Genomic DNA, 21531 nt, shown 5'->3' on the forward strand with positions numbered 1-21531 from the left:
TGATATGCACTTCAGTGAACATGGAAAATTATATTTATTTCAAAACTATGGTGAAATGATGAAGCAAACATTTTTATTAACACTGAAGATAAGTGTGATGCCTGATGTCTTTACCAAATTGTTTACATGAATAAGGTTTTTCTAGTGTATGAGTTCTTTCCTGTTTTCTGACAAAAGGTAAATATACTTAAATATTGCTTAAAATATTACTTCCACAGCTAGCAAGAAGGCCCAGTAGTTAAGTCAAGTCTCAGGACCAAGGGCAGATGGCTGGCAACTTCCTACTATTTATTGCAATAGGAGATACAATACCTCTGGCTGCTTTGCGCACACTCACATGCAAACACACCAACATCACACACCTTTAAATAAACATTTCCACTTCTGACTGTTTCTCTGCTGTGTTCATTCCTCTAAGCCAGTTGTTGCGGCATCTACAGTCACACCTACAAAGTTTTCTCCATCATCTATTTCTTCACATAACCGAAAGCAGGCATGCTGGCTAAAGACTTTTTACACACAGAGTTTCTCTGCAGTATTTCATTTACGTATTTAGAGATGACAGTAACTTAAAAAGGCATTCCCTCTCTATGTTGATTTGAATGAGAAACATCCTCCAAACTTTTGGGTATTTTGAACATTGTGTCCCTAATTGGTGGCATAATTTAGGAAATGTCACTTTGCTGGAGGAAATATATCACTGGGGGGGGGGGGTGAGTTTTGAGAGTTTAATGCCTTGCATCATTTCCAGTTCCCACTCTTTGCTTCATGCTTCAGGTTGAGAATGTGAGTTCTCAGCTTCCTGCTTCCGCTACCATGCCTCCCTGTCATGATGGATTATGGAACCATAACCCAAATAAAGTCTTCAATAAGTTACCTTAGGAATGCATTTTTTAAATCTCAGCAAAAGAAAGGGAACTATACACATCCTTAAGTTCTTCTGCTGTATGAGTATCTGAAATGGAGTTTGCTATGCACACCATTTACGTTCATATGGTTGCACTCCATCGTTGAAAATGACTGTGACTTGTGAAAGCCTTACTTCATTGTTCACATTTAAACTTTCGCTCCAGTATGGCATCTTCCATGCTCTCCAAGGCCACTGTGACATAAAAAATTTCAGCACACTAATTACAGTTCCAGAGTTACTTTCCAGTATGACATAATTAGTGGTATTTGAAAATTATTGTAACATACAGAGTGTTCACCACATAGGCTCACACTGATAGCGTTTTTTTCTCTCCAGTATGAATTCTTGTATGCCTTTGAAGAATATTGGGACATAGAAAGGATTTACCACAGTGATTACACTTGTAAAGTTCTTTTCCAGTATGACTTCTTTTATGAATTTGAAGTTGACTACGATACGGAAAAGCTTTACCACAATGATTACATTCATAGGGTATTTTTCCAGTATGAATGTTTTTATGTCTTTGAAGATGACTGCGATTTGCAAAGGCTTTACCACACTGATCACACTCATAGGGTTTCTCTCCAGTATGAATTCTTTTGTGCCTTAGGAGATCTCTGCGACATGCAAAAGCTTTACTACAATGATTGCAATCATATGGTTTCTCTCCTGTATGAATTCTTTCATGATATTGAAGATTACTAGGATATGCAAAAGCTTTACCACAATAATTGCATCTATAGGGCTTTTCTAAAGTATGAAATCTTTCATGCCCTCGGAGATCAGCACGGCTTGCAAAAGCTTTACCACAATGATTGCATTTATATGGTTTCTCTCCAGTATGACGGCTTTCATGATTTGCAAGACTGCTGGGACATGTAAAGGCTTTACCACATTGAGTACACTCATAAGGTTTCTCACCAGTATGAACTCTTCCATGCCTTTGAAGGTGATTGTTACTCACAAAGGCTTTACCACATTGATTACATTCATAGGGTTTCTTGCCAGGATGAATGCTTTTATGCCTTTGAAGTTGACTCTGAGATGCAAAGGCTTTACCACATCGATTAGATTCATGGAGTTTCTTTCTAATATGACTTTTTTCATGCCTTTGAAGAGAACTGGAAGAACACAGAGATTTACCACACTGATCACATGTGTAACGTTATCCTATAGTGTGAACCACTCTGCCTGTACCAAATGAACCAGGACAAACTGGAGGCTTTCCACACTGCTTGTATTCATAGGGCTTTTTTTCCAGTGTTACTTTCCTGATTTATTTCCAATGAAGGTTGAAAACCAATTAACTGTAAACATGTATCACATTCACCAGGTCTATTCATAGTTGGGGCCCCTATAAGTCTTTGAACTGTTCTTAGAGAAAAAGAGGTACATTGCATATTTCCATATTCTGTATGCTCAAGTGGCTTGTATCTAGAGAAATATATGATATGCCTACTGAAGGATGATAAATCCTTCATAGCTAAAAGTGATATTTTAATACCAGGGTCCTAGTGTTGTTTCTTAGTGAAATGTATTAGAAACACCAAACAGCTACTTTACACTGAACAATAAAGCTTTGTGAAAATATAATAATCATCAATACATTTAAAGCTGTGCTTGTTTTTTTCTGTTGATTGTCCTGAAATTACCAGGGGACGTTAAAATTTCTTCAAAGGGACCTTGGTACCAGCTTTCACATGAGAATTACCTTCCATTTCTTCTAGAACTTTGACAAGGTTCTTCACTATTGTAGTCTTCCCATTGGTAGCCTAAAATATAAACCAGAAAATTTATGACATTGTTGGTAATTTTGAAAAATTTAAGTTTCAAACTTCAGTGAACCTTGTCACCATTCCTGAATTCCTCACCATGTACTTCCTTTTACACAGCATAATTTACAGTAGAGCACTGGTAACCAAGAAACACTTGCCCCCTAATTTAGAAAGCAGATGAAAACTCACATTCTTACCTACAGCAGTGAGGTTCCTGCAGGTCTCCAGCATCACATCTTTGTATAGACTCTTCTGGGAATTGTCCAGCAAAGTCCACTCTTCCTGAGTGAAGTTCACAAGCACATCCTGAAAGGTCACTGAGTCCTAAAATGTCCCGTACACGTGTGTAACAGATGGGTGAGATCGGCAGGATCACAAATGTGTATTTCATTGACATTGCATCTACATAATCCAGTGAGCTTCACGCACTTATTTCATGACAGAGAGTCTGTGATGTAACCACCAATTCATTTTAGAAGGAAACTGAAATGGAGGATCACCTTCTCATGTCTAGGCCACTGACTGTGCCATTGAAAAAGGACTGCCTACTAACAGATATAGAGAGATATAGAGAGTCAGATATAGAGAGATATAGAGAGATCAACAGTAGTGAGAAGAACAATAAAACCAATGAAAAAATTGTTTTTTTTTCAAGACAAGGTTTTTCTGCTTAACAGTCCTAGTTGTCCTGGAATTAGCTCTTGGTGATCTGTTCTACAGAGCCAGCCTTCCTGAATCCCACAACATCCAGAACATTTTTTAGGCGCTTATCCTGAGCTCAATCTTACAGTGAATAGAACCCATCCTTATGAAAGAGGTCCCATGTACTTTACATTCTTCATCAATAGAAGAATACTTATGCTTATTACAAATCCTTCTTCCTTAGATCCTTGCCCTGAGCTTGGTTTACCACCCAATAGAACCCATTCTTACTCTAAAGGCCACAGGTGCTTTGCTACATTGCTAGAGAGTTCCCACATAGCTATACCTGAAGCTTTGTTGGGATAATTGTCATGTAGAAGCCTTTTTCTAAAGTCCTACTTTGTTTCAACGTGTAGGGAAAATAAACCCTGGGGATAGATGAAAGAAGTTATTACCCGAGTACCTGCAAAAGTTGTTGACTTGAGTTTTATTCTTTGCCTGGCAGATAATTTTCCTGCAGGCCATGAGGCTTATGAGGTACCCAACATGTGTGAACATACATACATGCAAGCAAAACACCCCCACACATAAATAGAGTGCCTCTTATATGTCACCATGGATAAAATGGCCAGAAATATATAAAAATATAAAAATATCAATAGACCAGAACTATAAATTTATAATTTAAAAAATTAAGAAACACTATAAAAAGATGGAAATTCTATGGCTGTAGATAGAAAGCCTCAATATTATGTCATTTAAGAATCTGGACTATAAAACTGGGCATGGTGCTACACATTTTTTAATCTCAGCACTCAGGGGGCATAGGCAGGCAGATCTAAGTTTGAGGCCAGCCTGGACTACAGAGTGAGTTCCAGGACAGCCAGGGCTACACAGAGAAACCCTCATTCAAAAAACAAACAAAAACAGGGAAAAAATAATTTGAATATAAAATTCTAACAATTTATTTTATCAATAACAGAAAACTAAAATCAAAAGGTAATATGGACAGAAAAATAAGGTCAACTAGTTAGTGAATAAATAGTAAATATAGTGACCCCAACTTCAAAACTTCTCATACAACTACAGTAAAGACGGTACAATTTGGGAAAGAATAAAAAGATCAGCTGCCTATAATAGCAAATGTAGAAATAAAAACACAGTCAAATGAGCCAAGAACACTCAGTATGCAGTTACTAACAAATGTGGCTGGTATCTATATGCAAATATATTACTATAAATAAATTAATTACACACAGACATTACAACCTCCAGAACATTAACTCCCAATGTACAGTAGGTGTTAAATCCCAAGTGAAAACTTTCTAGAAGAATCTAGGGCTCTCGTGGTTTAGAAACTTGCATTACACAGAGAGAGCAAAGGCACCACAGGCGCGATAGCAAGGTCAGCTAAACCACAAAAATTTATCAACACACAATCCACTGCAGCCAGTGCTCTGAGCAGATGCAGAGCCAATGGATTCGGAGGGTGCAGTCCTGGCACCAGGAGTTGCAAGGACCGCATGGGGCGCATTGTCATCCAAGCAGGGAGAGGACCCACCACATCTGCTCCCCCTGGGCAGCCGGCCGCTTATCCCCGCCTGTGGACGGTGGACCCCGCTCACCATGATGCTGCTTCCATTCGCCCACTCACAGCGCAGCACACCCGCCAGCTCACACGCGTTCAGCCACAGAGCCAAGCCAAGCAGGCGGACGGAAGAGCCCTCCTTCCGCCCATTCTGAGTGGTTGGTACACCTGAGGCCCTGATTGGGTGGTGCTTCCTGAGTGGCAGGAGACTCTCCCTAATGACTGCATGCACAAAGCAACCCATCTGTCCCACCCCTGCAGAGTTTTAAATTTCAGTAAATCGAACTTGCACCTGAAGCCCTGACTACAGGAAGCTGGAGAAGCGGTGATGGAGGCTTTCCTGAACTGACCTCGTAGGAGGGAAGTCCGGTCTGTCAAGGCCAATGCTGTCTCCAGGCCCTTTGTTTTTCTAAGGCAGCCTACAGGATGAGGTGAGGGCCTCCAACCATCCCACCTAGAAACAGACCAAACCTCAACTTTGACTTACTTCTGGGTGCTGAGAGCTGATTTCTGAGATACTATCCTGGTTTTGCTTTGAAATCAACAAAAGGAAACGGAATTCTGCCAGTTTGGGTGTTTTGAGCTAGTGATACAACAGGCCAGCTCTGGGCAACAGGTTCTGATTTTCATTTTTGCAAAAAGAAAGTTTGATTTAAAAGTAGTATGACAACAAAACAAAACACACAAACAAACAAAAAAAAATTGGGCAGTGGTGGCACATGCCTTTAATCCCAGCACTCTGGAGGCAGAGACAGGTGGATCTCTGTGAGCTCAAGACCAGCCTAGTCTACAGAGCTAGTTCCTGGACAGGCTCCAAAGCTACACAGAGAAACTCTGTCTTAAAAAAAAAATAAAATAAATAAATAATACTATGCACCAAAAAACTGTATTAAAGGCAAAACATTGTAAATACAGCATTTTAGTCAGTTAAGTCTTTTGGAAACAAAGCAGATTTGTATTTAATCACTTAATACATTAAATAGAAATCATTTACTATCAAGGCTCTTAATAGTCTGATGAATCCATAAAGCATGTATTACTTCTTAATTGATTATATCCTCCTTAGGGATACCGGAAGGTATTAATTTTTACACTAGCCAAACAGGAAATATCTTATTTATGAGAGTTTACAGATAAAGCTACTGAATTATTTTTCTCTCAATGTTTCATGATTAGGGAAACTAAGTAAGCTAAATTAAAAGCAAGTATATTTTTATTTATTTTATTTTTTTGGCCCCTCTGTCAGCATCTATCTTTGAAGCAATGACTGAAGTGGAATTCACTGTGTACACCAGGCTAGCCTTGAATTCACAGAAATCAGTTTGCCTAAAATCCCTAGTGACTACAGCTATCAGCTTCAACGAAAATTTCCTAACAGGCAACATACAGGTATCATACGTTCCAAAAATCCATAAAGAAAATAAAAACCAGGGAAAGAAACACCCAGCAAACAAAGTCAAACCCATAAATCAACATCTATATCTCCTGTCATCCTAATCGCGGATTCTTTTATTCCAGTATAAAAACACAATAAGACTCAGAGGAATATGACTACGTAAGAGTTCAGCTATCCTCCAAAACAGCAGGTTCTGAATATTCCAATATACTTCAAGCACAAGACAATGACCTGAAAACCATCCAGATGAAGATAGAGGTTCTTAAAGAAAAAACTAACATATCCCTTAAAGAAATCCAGTAAAATGCAAAGAGATAGTGGAAAGCAAATGTAAAGAACTGTTAAAGCCCTGAAAAGGGAAATAGGATCAATAGAGATGCTCCAAATTGAGGATATACTAGAAATGAAAAATTAAAGAATTCAGGTGGTGGTGGTGCACGCCTTTAATCCCAGCACTCAGGAGGCAGAGGCAGGCAGATCTCTGTGAGTTCGAGACCAGCCTGGTCTACAAGAGCTAGTTCCAGGACAGGCTCCAAAACCACAGAGAAACCCTGCCTCGAAAAACAAAAAACAAAAAAAAAAAAAAGAATTCAGATAAGAAGTATAGAGTCAAGCTTCACAAACAGATCACAAGAGATAGAAGAATCTCAAGTGTTGAAGACACAAAAGAAGAAATGGTTATTTTAAATATTAAACCTCAATGTTTCCTGAAAAAAATCCAGGAAATCAGACTCTATGAAAAGATAAAACCTATGAATAATAGGGATAGAGGAAGGATAAGAATTCCAGCTCAAAGGCTGAGAAATTATTTTTAACAAAATTCTAGAAGAAAATGTCCATAACTTAAAGGAGAAGCCAATAAAGGAACAAGAAGCATACAAAACACCAAATAGATTGGGCCAGAAAAAAAATTATCCTTGACACTAATAATAATAAAGAAAAAAATGAATATTAAAAGATGCAAAGGAAAAAAACGAGTAACATAGGAAGGCAGACATACTAGAATTATATGTGACTTCTCAAGGGAGACTCTAAAAGTCAGAAGGGCCTGAACAGATGTGCTTAACACTCTAAGAGACCAGATGCCAGTCCATACCACTATACATACATAGAAAAACATCCAATTGCCTAAGCCTAACTGCTAACCCTAAACCCTAACACCCCTAACCCTAACTCCTAACTGACTGGTGAGAAGTCTGGCTATAACTGAAGGTGTAGAAGCAAGGTCTGCTGATACCTAGACCTCTGAAAAAAAGGTACCCTGACTGTTAGAGTCAGGCCTTGCCTACAGCTGTGAAGGGAAAGTGCACTGGATACCTACAGCTATGAGGAGAAAAGGTATCCTTGTGGAGGTCCAAATCCACCTGAAGGTCAGAGTTTGAGGTTGCCAAAGTTGTTACCAGGTGTGGTCACACGCCCTGACCTAAGGTGTGGTTGTCTTGTGTTTTGGACTATAAGAGGGCCCATACAGGTAAATCTATTCCCCCTTGAAGGAAGTGAGAGAATTCAAACATACTTCTCCTTTTGAATTAAGAGGTTGACCTAGGGAATGACTGCCTTTAGGATACTTAGTCTAGGGTGGATTCACTGCCTGAATAACAGAATGTTTTTCTCAATAATTATGGACTTGATGGCTCAAAGTATTGAAGCAAGGAACTGATTTATTTGTCCTATGCATCACGTTAAAGCAGTCTTTTGCTTCTTCCCCCTGTTGTATCGGGGTATAAAAGTATATGGAAAATTAAATGCAGGCCGACTTACAGTATTCACTGGAACTCCCTCCTTATCCTATGCTTCGGCTTCATTCTTCTCACTTGGGTCTTCATTCTCTTTACTTGTTTTTTCGATTCCCCATGCCCCTACCCTGGTAAGTGGTATACTTGTCAAAGATGGTCCCTGATACATACTGACTATTGTAAAGTCCAGCTATACCCGAGGCTGTTGTCCAGTGGTAGAGGTTCTTCATGCAGGATATACTGTTCCTCTCCAAGAAAGGCATCACATATGGGCCCTGTTTCATTCTGTTAAGAGAGCTTCAAAGCAGAGATGTCTATTGCTGTTCTGCTCCACTTTTCTAAGGGAGTTTCCTAGCAGAGGTTTCCAATGCTTCTCTGTTCCAACACACTAGGGAGTTTCCTAATACAGAGGTGAATTTCTCAGCTTCAGCCCACATTGTTACTTCTCTGCTTCACTGGAGTTAATGGGAAACTGTTGCTGAAATGTTCCAGTCTCTGGTGAAGCATTGCTACTTCTGCCCTCTTTCTTTAAGAGAGTTTGCCAGCAGAGGTGATCAAAGCTTCTATGTTCTAATCCACGACAGTTTCTTATCACTCCAGTGAAAGTTCTTCACCCAAAACTCATTCAAGAAATTTATTTGGAAGGGAAGAATCCAGGAGAGGGGCTGCCTCTGCTAGGACAGAAATGGGCAGATGCCAACTGAATGGGAACAGAACTTATATAGGACTCGTAGGGACAGAGTTTTCCCAGGGAGAAGATTCTCAGGGTGGGAATTGGTTCGATGTTCATCTCTAATCTTGAACAATGCAGAGATTGGCTGAATTGCATGCTCAGGGGTTGGTAGATCTCCAGTTTAGGGATTAGCTGGTTTTGTGCTCAGTTGATCAAGAATAGAGTGTGTATCTTTGGCTTTTGTTTCAGAGTCAAAGTGTGTTATTTCACTTACCCCTTAAAAACCTTTTGAGACTGGTTTCAGGGTCAGGTGTTTCTTTCATTGGCTCTGGATTCAGGAACAAAGTATGTTTCTTTGTCTTGATTTTGGAGTCAGGATATATTTCTTTGAATTCAGTTTCAGAGTCAAAATTATGTACTTCACTGGCTCTAGTTTCAGGGTCAGGATGTGTTTCTTTGGCTGGCCCATTTACCCTATACAAAGAGCTTCATATATTCATTTTTACCATGAGTTTCTAAATAAAAACCGTATAAAAAGGGCATAATGCTTGAAACGATTGTTAACGCTGCAAATTTATTTCTATAGAAGAAATAGTCTTGTGTTATAGGCAGAGGATTCTTGTTCATTCCTGGCTGCCTAGACTGTAATAATCACATAGAATATCTATTAATTAAAACACTGCTTGGCCTATTAGCTCAGAATTTTTTTTTTTTTGGTTTTTTGAGACAGGGTTTCTCTGTGGCTTTGGATCCTGTACTAGAACTACCTCTTTTAGAACAGGCTGGACTCGAACTCACAGATATCCACCTGCCTCTGCCTCCCAAGTGCAAGGATTAAAGGTGTACGCCACCACAGCCCAGCTAGCTCAGGATTCTTATTAACTAACTCTGACATCTTTAATTAACCCGTTCCTATTATTTTGTATTTTACCACAAGACTTGTGATTTTCCAGTAAGTTTCCAGGGCATCTGTCTTCTTCAGCAGATACATGGAGTCTGACTACACTTTCTTTTCTCCTCTGTCTCTGTGTGGAATTTCTGTCTTGCTCTATTCTGCCCTCCCATAGACACTGTTGTTTTTTTTTAAAAATGCTGCAAGATCCCCGCGGCAGTAGGCAGCAGAAATGCTATAGGTCCCAAATGGTGGTAGCGGGCCATGTGGTGGCAGGCAGCTGGCTCTGGGAGCAGCCAGTCCCAGGCAGAAATGGCTGCTGGTCCCGCGATGGCCTGAGCAGTGGTGGCGGGTCATGTGGTGGCAGGCAGTGGGCCCTGGAATAGCCAGTCCCAGGCAGAGACAGCTGCTGGTCTCAGAGCAGTGGTGGCTGGCCATATGGCAGCAGGCAGTGGGCCCCAGGCAGAGACGACTGCTGGTCCCTGAGCAATGGCTGGTCCCAGGCAGGGAGACACATGGCGGGCGGGCAGGCAGAAGACAGAAACATGGATAGACAAGACATGCAGGATGAGGTAGAATGTTTATTCAGGGGGTTATGGAGGAAGAAGGGTGAAGGGGGGACAGAGAGAGAGGGAGAGAGAGAGAGAGAGAGAGAGAGAGAGAGAGAGAGAGAGAGAGAAGAGGAGAAAGAGACAGAGAAGGGGGGAAGCAGAGAAGTGGGGAGAGAGGCAGAAGCGAAGCTGCCTTTCCGAGAGCAAGATGGAAAAGAGAACAAGCTCAGGCCAGAAGCTGAAGATCAGCCTGCGTCAGCAGATGGGGAGGAGAGTGGGTGTGGCTTGTCTCTTAAAGGGACCAAAACCATAACAGACACAGCAGCTTCTTTATTAAACAATGTTAACAAAATACATTCACAGCATACAGAGGGGAATCCCAAATCACTGTGTAGCTGATTATAAGTGTTTTGGCTAAAGATCTTACCAAATACTTTATAATAAGAAGTCCTCAGTATCTTTTTCAGGTACTCAATATCTATTGTATTATACAAAGATTTTAACAGATTGTTGCATACAAAAAGTTTTACTCTTATATAAAGTACAAAATTTGATCACACTGAAAACATTTATAGGATTACTCTGCAATATGAATTTTCTCATGATTTAGATTATTCATACATGCAAATGCTTTACCACACTGATTACATTCATAGGGTTTATGTCCAGTGTGTGATCTTTCATGCATTTAGTGTACTGTGAAGTGAAAAGGCTTTACCACACTCATTACATTCATAGGGTTTCTCTCCAGAATGTGTTAGTTCATGTCTTTGAAGATGACTGTGATAAACAAAGCCTTACCACACTAATTACAGTCATAATGTTTCTGTACGGTATGGGTTGCTTTTATGTTTTCGGAGACTACCTTGACATGTAAAGGCTTTACAACACTGATTACATTCAAAGGGTTTCTCTCCAGTATGGGTTTTTTTTATGTCTTTGGGGACTACTGTGATGAGCAAAGGTTCTACCACTCTGGTTACATTCATAGGGCTTCACTCCAGTATGGCTTCTTTTATGCCTTTGATGATCTGTGGCATGCAAAGGCGTTACCACAGTGATTACATTCATAGGGTTTCTCTCCAGTATGGGTGCTTTTAAGTCTTTGTAGATCACTGTTATGTGCAAAGGCTTTACCACATCGATTACATTTATAGGGTTTCTCTCCAGTATGGCTTCTTTTATGTCTTCGTAGATTACTGTGATGTGTAAAGGCTTTACCACAGTGATTACATTCATAGAGTTTCTCTCCAGTATGGCTCCTTTCATGAAACTGTAGATGACTCTGTCGTACAAAGGCTCTACCACACTGATTACATTCATAGGGTTTCTCTCTAGCATGGCTTCTTTTATGCCTTTGAAGATGACTGTGTTGTGCAAAGGCTCTACCACACTGATTACATTCATAGGGTTTCTCTCCAGTATGGCTCCTTTCATGACTTTGTAGATAACTGTGGCGTGCAAAGGCTTTACCACACTGATTACATTCATACGGTTTCTCTCCAGTATGGCTCCTTTCATGTCTTTGTAGATAACTGTGGCATGAAAAGGCTTTGCCACACTGATTACATTCATAGGGTTTCTCTCCAGTATGGCTTCTTTCATGCGTTTGTAGATTACTGTATTGTGCAAAGGCTTTACCACAATGATTACATGCATAGGGTTTCTCTCCAGTATGGGTTCTTTCATGAATTTTTAGATGAGTGTGATGAGCAAAGGCTTTACCACACTGATTACATTCATAGGGTTTCTCTCTAGCATGGCTTCTTTTATGCCTTTGAAGAAGACTGTGTTGTGCAAAGGCTCTACCACACTGATTACATTCATAGGGTTTCTCTCCAGTATGACTTCTTTTATGAGTTAGGAGATTACTGTGACAAGCAAAGGCTTTACCACACTGATTACATTCATAGGGTTTTTCTCCAGTATGGGTTCTTTCATGGCTTTTTAGAGAACTGTGCTGTGCAAAGGATTTACCACAGTGATTGCATTCATAGGGTTTCTCTCCAGTATGGGTTCTTTTATGTGTTTGGAGACTACTGTGATTAGCAAAGGCTTTACCACACTGATTACATTCATAGGGCTTCTCTCCAGTATGGCTTCTTTCATGAATTTGTAGATGACCGTGTTGTGCAAAGGCTTTACCACACTGATTACATTCATAGGGCTTCTCTCCACAGAAATTTGGGTGTTCTTTCTACTTATCCCCACGCTGGCAAATATTTTCAAGGTCCCAGAGGATGGAAAATTCAAGAGTTCCCTCTGGTGGCTATTATCTGGTGGCTATTATCAAGGTCATGTTGAGGCCAGATCTTAGTGTGTAGAGAGATTAGCCATTTGGGACAGATGGTATCGGATAGTCCCTATTTATAAAGATTTTGTAGAAGGCAGCCCAGGGGCAATAGAGGATCTGGCTTGGAATTGTAAGAGCCCATTTTACAAGTCTCTACCAAATCTTGGAACCCAGTGCCTATCACAATGCATCCACCATGATAAGACTCTTGAGTCAAAAACAGAGGGGCATGAGAAATGCATGGGCAGATGTCTCTACCCATGCAATCCCACCTCAGCGAGGACTACCTCGCCACTTGTGGGGTCCGGCATCTGGCATGGACTGTGACTTCCACAGACTCCCCCACAAACGACAAACATAAACATATGCCTAGCGGCACGTACTTGAGAAAGGGGAACTCACCCAGACAAAGTCAATCTTAGACTGGCAAAAAGCATGGGTGAGAAGGGCATTTTCCAACACGTAGCCCTGGGCCAGTGGGAAAAATAGCCCTCTCCCTCGTGGAGCCTCCAAATGTTAAGTATTTTCAGACCGACAAAACTCTCCGCTGATGCAATAATCCCAATCAGACCAAATCAGACTGAATTAAAAGAGGCCCAGGTTTAATGGGTGCCAGCGCTCTCAGGTGGCCCCCAGGAAAACACGGAGGCAGGGATAGGAGGACCAGAACGACCACCAAAGAGGGAAAAGGGGAGACCACGTGTTTGTTCTCGGGCAGGCAGTTTAAATAGCCTGTGGGAGTGGTCTTGGCCCTCCTTGGGGAGGGCTCACCATTTGGCAGGCTTTCTCGGAGGTGGAGTTTGGACTGAGGCAACTCCCAGGGGAGGGAACTTTGAAATGGAACTTTCCACCCAACATTTCAAGATGGTTGCTGGGGTGAAGCTCCCCAACTAAACAATCTAAACTCTTTGTATACAGGGGTACCAGGGAGCTGAGGTGATGCTTCCAGCCAAGTAATACTGACTCTCAAAGCTGTGAGAATGTGGAACATTTTGGAAAGATTTCAGTTGCAGTAGTTGAGAGGACAGATTTTAGGATGTGAGTGATGATTCAGTGCTTAAGACTGTAGGACCAGCCATGACAAGCTCAATAGAGGCCTGAATCTCAGTAGTTTATCCTGGTTCCAAGGAAGACCACAAACTGAGACTACCAAGGCACCACCCAGGAGCAGACCATCCAAAGGAAATTCCTAACATTCCATCCATTGTGGATAGGATCACCTGCCAGCACACACACACACACCGCTTTTCACCAGGACACCCCTAGACAAATGTCAGCCAATCAGAGGTTCTGAACCTATACCAACCAGTGTCTGAAACTACTTCCTGTTGCCTGCAAGCTGTAGGACTCTCACCTACGTCTCCAGTGTGTCTGCCTGCACACCACCATGTCCCACCTTGATGATAATTGACTGAACCTCTGAACTGTAAGCGCCTCCACCCCAACAAAATGTTTTCCTTCATAAACAGTTGCTGTGGTCACAGTGTCTCTTCACAGCAATAGAAATCCTAAGAAGACAGGGTCGCATCATTCGGAAGGTTAAGAACCACAGGTATAGAAGAAGGAGGGCTGAGGGAGGAGCGTGCCAGGAGGACTGGAGAGATGGACTTAAGAGCGCTTGCTGCTGTTTTTCCAGAGGACCAGAGTTCAGTTGCCAGCACACATACCAGGCAGCTCACAACCACATATAACTCCAGTTCCAGGACGTCCTGTACTCTTTTGGGTACCTGTGCACATGTGCATGCGCGCGTGCACACACACACACACACACACACACACACACACACACACACACACTTTTTTCTTTCTTAAAAAAGTGGCTGGAGTAGCCTACAAAAACAACCAGACTATAGGGATGAATGATATTCCATTTTAAATGACTTAATGGCTTCCCAGACCGCCTAGCGCATTGCCTACTCTTTGCTGGGAGGGAGCATCAGTTGTTACAAGAAACATTTGTGAAGGGCAACATGAATCACAGGGGAAAAAAATCAAGCAGGTCCTCCTGCTAGCTGGTCCACTTCTCGGAATTTGCCATTAAATATTCTTACTCCTGTGCAAAAGGTTATAAGCACTAGTTAATCTAGGGCAATGTTGCTTGTGCTAGACAGCTGGAAGCATTCCAATCCCCCGCCCATGGGGAGGGTGAACTGACTTATGGCATGCGGGCACCAATAGGAAGGGCCCCCCTGCAGCAAAAAAGAAGGGTCCGTTACTGCGGTCTGAACTTGTTACTGAACAGTTACTTGGAAGACTTACTTCCAAGACCTGGAGTGCAAAGTTGTACTTAGGGGTGAATGCAGTTGTGCGTGTGTGTCTAAAAGATACTCCTGGGAGCTTGCCAGATGGCTCAGTGGGTAAAGGTGCTTGCTGCCAAGCCTGAGGACCTTAGTCTGATCCTGGGAACTCACGTGGTGGGAGGAGAGAATCAACTCTTGAAAGTTGTCCTCTGACCCCTACATGCATGCTGTGGCATGTACACAACCCTGAAAAATAAAATCAAGAAGTAAATGGTTTAAAAATTACTGCCGCTTTGTGATTGCCTCTGTAAGGGCGAATGGGTGGTGGCTTCAACTTGTGAGAAGAATTTATTGTATTTTATTGTGTGCCCTATGGCCACCATTATAATGGATAGTTCCCTTTCACACCCAATGAGAGTTGCTCATGTAACCTGAGGGATAATGTGGAAGTGACAGGGTGTGACTTTAAAATATTTTTCTTATGTGTATGGGTGCTCTTGCTTGGATGTCTGTCTGTCTATGTATCATGTGTATTCATGGGGCTTTTAGAGTCCAGGAGAAGGTATCAGGTCCCCTGGAACTGGAGTTACAGACAGTTTGGAGCAGTCCTGTAGTTTCCTGGTCCTCTGGAAGACCTGTACCCTGCTGACACAAAAGACAAAAGGGTGTGGCTTTTAAGGTGAGGTCACAAAAGTCCCCTTGGCTCTCGCCTTGCTCTCTTGGCTCTGGGGTGAGATAATTTCTTTGCTGTGACAATTCCAAGGAGTTTTATAGAGAGGCCCATTTGGGAGAAGGAGGGGCCTCCTGCTAACAGCCCGCGTCCCTTGCCAGCAATGTGAACTGGCCACAGTTCTGTTAGCTTTCGTTATCCATTTAATACAACCTAGTTACCTGGGAAAGGGGAACTTGAGTTGAAAGATTGCCTCTGTCAGATTGGTCTGTGACCATGTCTGTAAGAAACTGTCATGACTGACGATTGATAAAAGAGAGTCCAGCCCACTATGGGCAGCACCATCGGTAGGCAGGTGCTGAGTACATAAAAATTCTAGCTGAGTCTGAGTCAGTGGGTACGCCGGAAAGCAGCACTCCCCTGTGCGTGTATGTCCCGGCCCTGACTTCCCTCAGTGATAGGCTATAACCTGGGACTGTGAGCTCTAGTGTTGCTTTTGGTAACGGTGCCCAGCTCAGCCACAGAAAAATCAAACTAGAACAGGCAGGCACCTTGGAGGAATATGGTCCAATCCCAGAAGCAGAGGTGCCACAGAAAAAGAGTACTAGATCACAGAAGCTTTTAAACCACTTATATACTTCAATTCTTTATTATAAATCTGTGCTTAGTCTCTCCAAATGTCATCTGCGAAACACATGCTTTAGGCTCAGCAAAGGCTTAACCTCTGTTTTCTGCACAGCTGCTCCTTCCTGATTCTGATAGTAGCAGTTCTTCCCCGACAGTCTTTTCTGTGTTGTTTTGTTTTCTTTCAAGACAGGGTCTCACTATGCAGTCCTGGCTGGCCTGGGACTCCTTATGTAGTACAGCTTGGCATTGAACTCAAAGAATTCTGCCTGTCTCTGCCTCCTGAGTGCTAGGAGTAAAAACGTAAACCTTTTGGCCAGGCTCCTCCCCATTCTAGTCTTCTAGTCCCCAGGAGTTCAACCAGGGCTAATCTAATTTACTCTCTATCTCTCCCATCGCAGCTACTTTTCTTTTTCTTTTTGCTTTTCTTTTTTTGTTTTTTCTTCATTTGATGAACCTCTGTTCATCTAGATGGCCACCCATGGGCTCCCATAGAGCAGGCATCTGAGGACAGGTGCATAGAGGACAGATCAGGCCTGGCATCCCCCGTTGGCATTTGCCACTTGTCTAGGCAGTGAGCGGCAGGCCCTTGGTGTCTGAGGATTTTCACTCCTGTGGTAGGACCATTCTGGGAATGCTCATCTTGCATTCACTCCAGGGAGTAATCATCTAATTACATTCTGGACTGATCTGAGGCACTCATGGGGACCAAATTCATCCCTGCACCCCAGGAGTGGCCTTATGAGGCAGCAGCCAGGGCCAATCAAGTCTCATTGCTTAACTAATAATTCCCAAGTAATTATTATTTTTTTAAATATTTATTTATTTATTTATTATGTATACAATATTCTGTCTGTGTGTATGCCTGAAGGCCAGAAGAGGGCACCAGACCTCATTACAGATGGTTGTGAGCCACCATGTGGTTGCTTGGAATTGAACTCAGGACCTTTGGAAGAGCAGGCAATGCTCTTAACCTCTGAGCCATCTCTCCAGCCCCCCCCCCAAGTAATTATTTATTTATATATTTACCTTGCCATAAACCAGCTACTGTCATATGAAGGGTCTAGGTTTAAAAGATAACAACAATAAGAAACGGATGTAGGAGATGGACTCTGTGAACAGGAAGGGGATGGGATGGCTATGAGGGACAAGTAGGGATAATGGGTTGGATATAATTAAGAGACATGATATACATTTATGAAAATATTGTAGTGGGACCCACTCTTTGTTGGGAGAGTCTCTTGATGAAATCTCACAGCATACCTTTGTCCCCCAGTAGGTCAGAAAGCCCTCTCATTCCACAGCATCCTGTACCACCCCAAGGGGAGAGAGATGCTGCAGAGAGGCCAGGCAGGATGGTGAAGCCCACAAAACTTTCCATTGCTTTTTCCTGAGGAGTTTTGTATAAGGCTTCTGTCTGCTTCAATTTTTTTCTAGGCCTGGCATTGTTTCTATTTTCATTTTAGCTATTTCTGTCGGTCCTAAGTAGTATCTTGCTAATAAGGGTTTCCTCAGTGATTAATGCCATTGATTATTATCTATTTGGACCTTTTGTCCATTTTTCTATTGTCTGTTTTTTCCTTATTGTGAAAATTTCAAAAGTACACCTGAATAAGAATTATTGGTGTATACATTACTAATATATATGCAATATTTGTCTTATTATGTGATGTCTTTTCCCTAATTTAGGGCAGTAAGAGTCTTTTCTGATTTTTGTTTTTATTAATATACACGTTAATAAAAATATCCACGTTAAAAGATTTATTTATTTTATGTGTGTGAGTGTTTTGCCTGTGTGCATGCACCACGTGTGTACCTGGCACACACAGAGACCAGGAAAGGGTATTGGGACCCCCGGAGTCACAGTTGGCTGTGAGCTTCTCTGTGTGTACTGTTAATTGTTGAGCCATATCTCCAGCCTTATGTTCTATTTTTATAAGAAGCAAAGGGCTCAAGAAGTAACCCAGGCTTACCCTGAACCTGTAATCCTCCTGCCACAGCCTTCCAAGTGGATGGGGTTGCAGACCTGTACTACTGAGTCTAGCAAAGAAGTTTTTGTTGTTGTTTACCTATTCCTTATTTGGCTCACCATTTAGCTCAGGCTGGCCTTAACCTACAGTCCTCCTGTTTCAGTCTCCTGGGTGCTGCCGTTACAGACCTGTGTTGCCATACCTGGATAACAAGGCAGCACTGGGTGAACAGAAGTTCTTAGTCCTAATGCCGGGGTCTGCATTTTTAATGTCAAACTAAAAACACACACAAAGACTATTGGCTGCAATGTTTCTTTTCTTTCTTTTTTTTTAATTTCTGTTATGCCCAGTCTGTGGACCCCAAAAGGCTACCAGAGAGACTGACTCACTGAAATGGAAAAGCAATGTTTATTGTGTGCACATTACAAGCTGGCAGGCACCTCCTCAGCACATCATCATCATCACCATCATCATCAGCAGCAGCAGCAGCACTAAGAGGGGGTACCCCACCATTTTAGAGAGCATTATTTAAAGGAAAGGCCCAGAAAAGTTACATTAGCAGAGTGTGGGGTAACAGGTTCAATACTGATTGGCTCATGTCAAGGGACTTTTCAGAAATTTTATTTTCAAACCTTGCCTGTTGCTTGTCATATTCTACGGTTATGTGTACTTTCCAGATGGCTACCCTGTTACTTTTGCCCCTAGTCAAAAACTGGGATGTTTTATGGGAAATAGCTTATGCAAGACACAAGATGAAGGCGGAGGACAAAATGAAGGAATTTGGTTCTTCAATTTCCATATTGTCTCATACCTTGAAGACTCCTAGAAAGTGACTTATAAGGGACTAGAGAGATGGCTAAGAGAACTGGCTGCTGTGGCAGAGCACAGGGGTTAAATTCACAGCATCCATATCATGGTAACTTACAACCATCATTAAACTCTAGGGAATCTGCTGCTTCCTTCTGGCATCTGCAAGCATCAGACACACATACAAGTAAGGTAATACACGCAGACTGAATGAAAAATGAAATAAAAGGAGGAGGACATGACTGCTAATACTTTAGTAGTCATGTCCTCCTCCAAAAAACAGCACCTTTGGGTTTCTCATCCTGACTTGACACTCCTTAGAGGATGATTTATGTACAAGTTCCTGTTCTATGTCTTACTTTTAGAAACAAAGGGGTCACTCTATTGCTCTCCTGGTTTGTAATAGTCAGGATAAACTAGGTTATAGATCAGTAACAAAATGTCCTAAAGCCTTGGTGACTGCAAATAAATCTGCTTTGCTCTGTTGCTTGTTATGCTGGGTCTTAGTCTCGCTTCCTGCTGTTATAAGATAATACTCTGAAAGAAGCGGCGTAAGATAAAAAGGTATATTTTGGCTCACAGTTCAAGGGGGCAGTCCATCATGGTCTGACGTCACGGTAGCAGGATCCTAAGACAGTCACAAGTGAGAATCAGTGATGAATGCTTGTGCTCTGCCAGCGTTCTCATTTTTATACGTCCTTTACCCAAGGCCAGAGAGTGGAGCTACCCACTTAAGTGTGAGTCTTCCCGCTTCAGAGAACTTAATCAATGCAATTCTTTACTGTCCATCCCAGGGATGAAATAATCCTTCCCAGGTATGATGGCAGGCTCATCTCCTAGGTGACTCTAGACCCTGTTGAGTTCACAGTGAATACTAGCAATCACAGGGGCTCATTCTTCCTCAGGTCACTCAGAGACCCCACTGAAGGACCAGTGCAATCTAGAACCTTGTCGGTGGAAGAGCAAAGGGAACATAGCCCTGGTGAGTCTCCCACTGGCCTCCAAATGCCGTTGTTTTGAAATGACACACATGGCTTCTGCTCATGGCATCAGCTAGGGTGTTATGGCCCCACTCAAGCACAAAGGGACCAGGAAAGTTTGGACACACAATGCTAAAAATTGCTACACCTGCTCTCATTTTTCAAGAGAGGGTCACATGGCCATTTTAAAGCTAATCCCTGGCAGGCAGTCTAGGCTGGCCATGACTGGTTTACACCAGACATTTGGATGGTGGTGAGTGGTGACTGAGCTTGCACAGAGACCTCCACAGCCTGTAAATGTGGCTGTGATAGTGGGGGTACAGACTGAGAGGGTGCTCTGACATTCTTATGTCTCTTTTTCTTCCTTCCCTCCCTCCTTTCTTCCTCCCTTCCTTCCCTCCTTCCTTCCTTTCTTCCTTCCTCCCTTCTTCCCTCCCTCCTTCCTTTCATCCTTTTCTTCTTTCCTTTCTTTGTCTTTTTTTTTTGAGACAGGGTTTTTTCTGTGTAGCAGTCATGGTTCTCCTGGAACAGGTTGGCCTCAAACCCACAGAGATTGGTCTAGCTCTGCCTCCTGAGTGCTGGGATTAAAGGTGTGTGCCACCACCACCTGGCCCCACTCTGATATTTCATCACATTGTCTATCTAATTTCTTAAAAAAATTATTGCCCCTATCTTTTTTAAAGCTTTGTTTATTATTTGTGTGTTTCATTTATGCCTGCATGAATTTATGTGTGCCATGTGTATGCAAGAATAAATAGAGGTAAGAAAAGTGTGTTGGATGCCCTGGAACTGGAATTACATACAGTGTAGTAATAGGAGCGGTGGGGTGCTTCCCACCACCCGGCTAGCTTTACCCAAAATAATTACATGGACACTGTATTCCTTTAAACACTGCTTGGCCCATTCCTATCTAGCCTCTTCTAGGCTAATTCTCACATATTAATTTAGCCCATTTCTAATCATCTGTGTGCTCTCTGAGGCACAGGCGATGAAGCTCCGACCCAGGATGGATGTAGGCTAGAATCTCCCTGGTAAGCCACCTCGTGGGCTACACAGATGATTAGAAATGGGCTAGTGCAGGTGCGAGAATTAGCCTAGAAGAGGCTAGATAGAAATGGGCCAAGCAGTGTTTAAAAGAATACAGTTTGTGTGTTGTTATTTCGGAGCATAAGCTAGCCAGGCGGCCAGGGTGCTGGGGACGCAGCCCCACCGCTCCTATTTACTACAGACAGATCCTGGTTGTGTGGTCACTGAAACTTCTGTGAAGAACTGATGGCCTTTGAAGTGACCTACTAGTGCCTGATCACACCAGCTTTGTGGACTTTCACCAAACACTTGCACAGAGGCCTTTGTGCTAATCCCTAAGAATGGTAGATTTTTTTTTGAGTTCAAAGTCTATAACATATCATGGCATATCATTATGCATCTAAACCCTTGCAATCTTGCCTTTGGTAGGACGGGCCTCTGTGCCTGTCTATGCCCCCAGTGTGTGGTATGTCTGTGGTTATCTTGGGGACTTAGTGGACATACTTACGATAGCAAAACAAAAACCAAGACAGAGAAAATTTAATGAGTATCTATGTGAGCTGAACCCCATTTCCTTCCTCTTCCTCATAGTCTTCCTCTCCTCCTTCTCCTTCTTCTTCTGTGCTAGGGGTGGAACCCAGAATCTTGCCGCATTCCCAGGCTTTAGTTTTAGAAATGCCACCTCACTATGTAGCCCAGGCTGGCCTTGAATGCATGCTCTTCCTGTCTCAGTCTGTCAAGCTTTGGGATTACAAACA

At 42.3% G+C, this 21531-nt stretch overlaps 2 protein-coding genes across 2 annotated transcripts in view; both read right to left on the bottom strand.

Moving 5' to 3' along the window:
* Positions 1-1061: 1061 nt before the first annotated feature.
* Positions 1062-21531, bottom strand: part of LOC142836859 (uncharacterized) — a 309196-nt gene continuing 288726 nt past the window's right edge. The window contains 6 exon segments of the mRNA XM_075951512.1: positions 1062-1947; positions 2211-2217; positions 10785-10859; positions 11111-11205; positions 11207-12335; positions 14163-14170. Of these exon segments, the coding sequence (XP_075807627.1) occupies positions 1218-1947; positions 2211-2217; positions 10785-10859; positions 11111-11205; positions 11207-12335; positions 14163-14170 (2044 nt within the window). The 3' untranslated portion in view covers positions 1062-1217.
* LOC142837115 (zinc finger protein 431-like) lies at positions 2618-4852 on the bottom strand. Its single transcript, XM_075952091.1, has 3 exons — positions 4715-4852; positions 2883-3009; positions 2618-2682 (listed from the first exon to the last, which is right to left on the bottom strand). The coding sequence occupies exons 1-3, from the start codon at positions 4850-4852 to the stop codon at positions 2618-2620; spliced, it is 330 nt and encodes a 109-aa protein (XP_075808206.1).

This window comes from Microtus pennsylvanicus, chromosome 17 (genome assembly GCF_037038515.1).
Source record: "Microtus pennsylvanicus isolate mMicPen1 chromosome 17, mMicPen1.hap1, whole genome shotgun sequence".
Classification (NCBI taxonomy): domain Eukaryota; kingdom Metazoa; phylum Chordata; class Mammalia; order Rodentia; family Cricetidae; genus Microtus; species Microtus pennsylvanicus.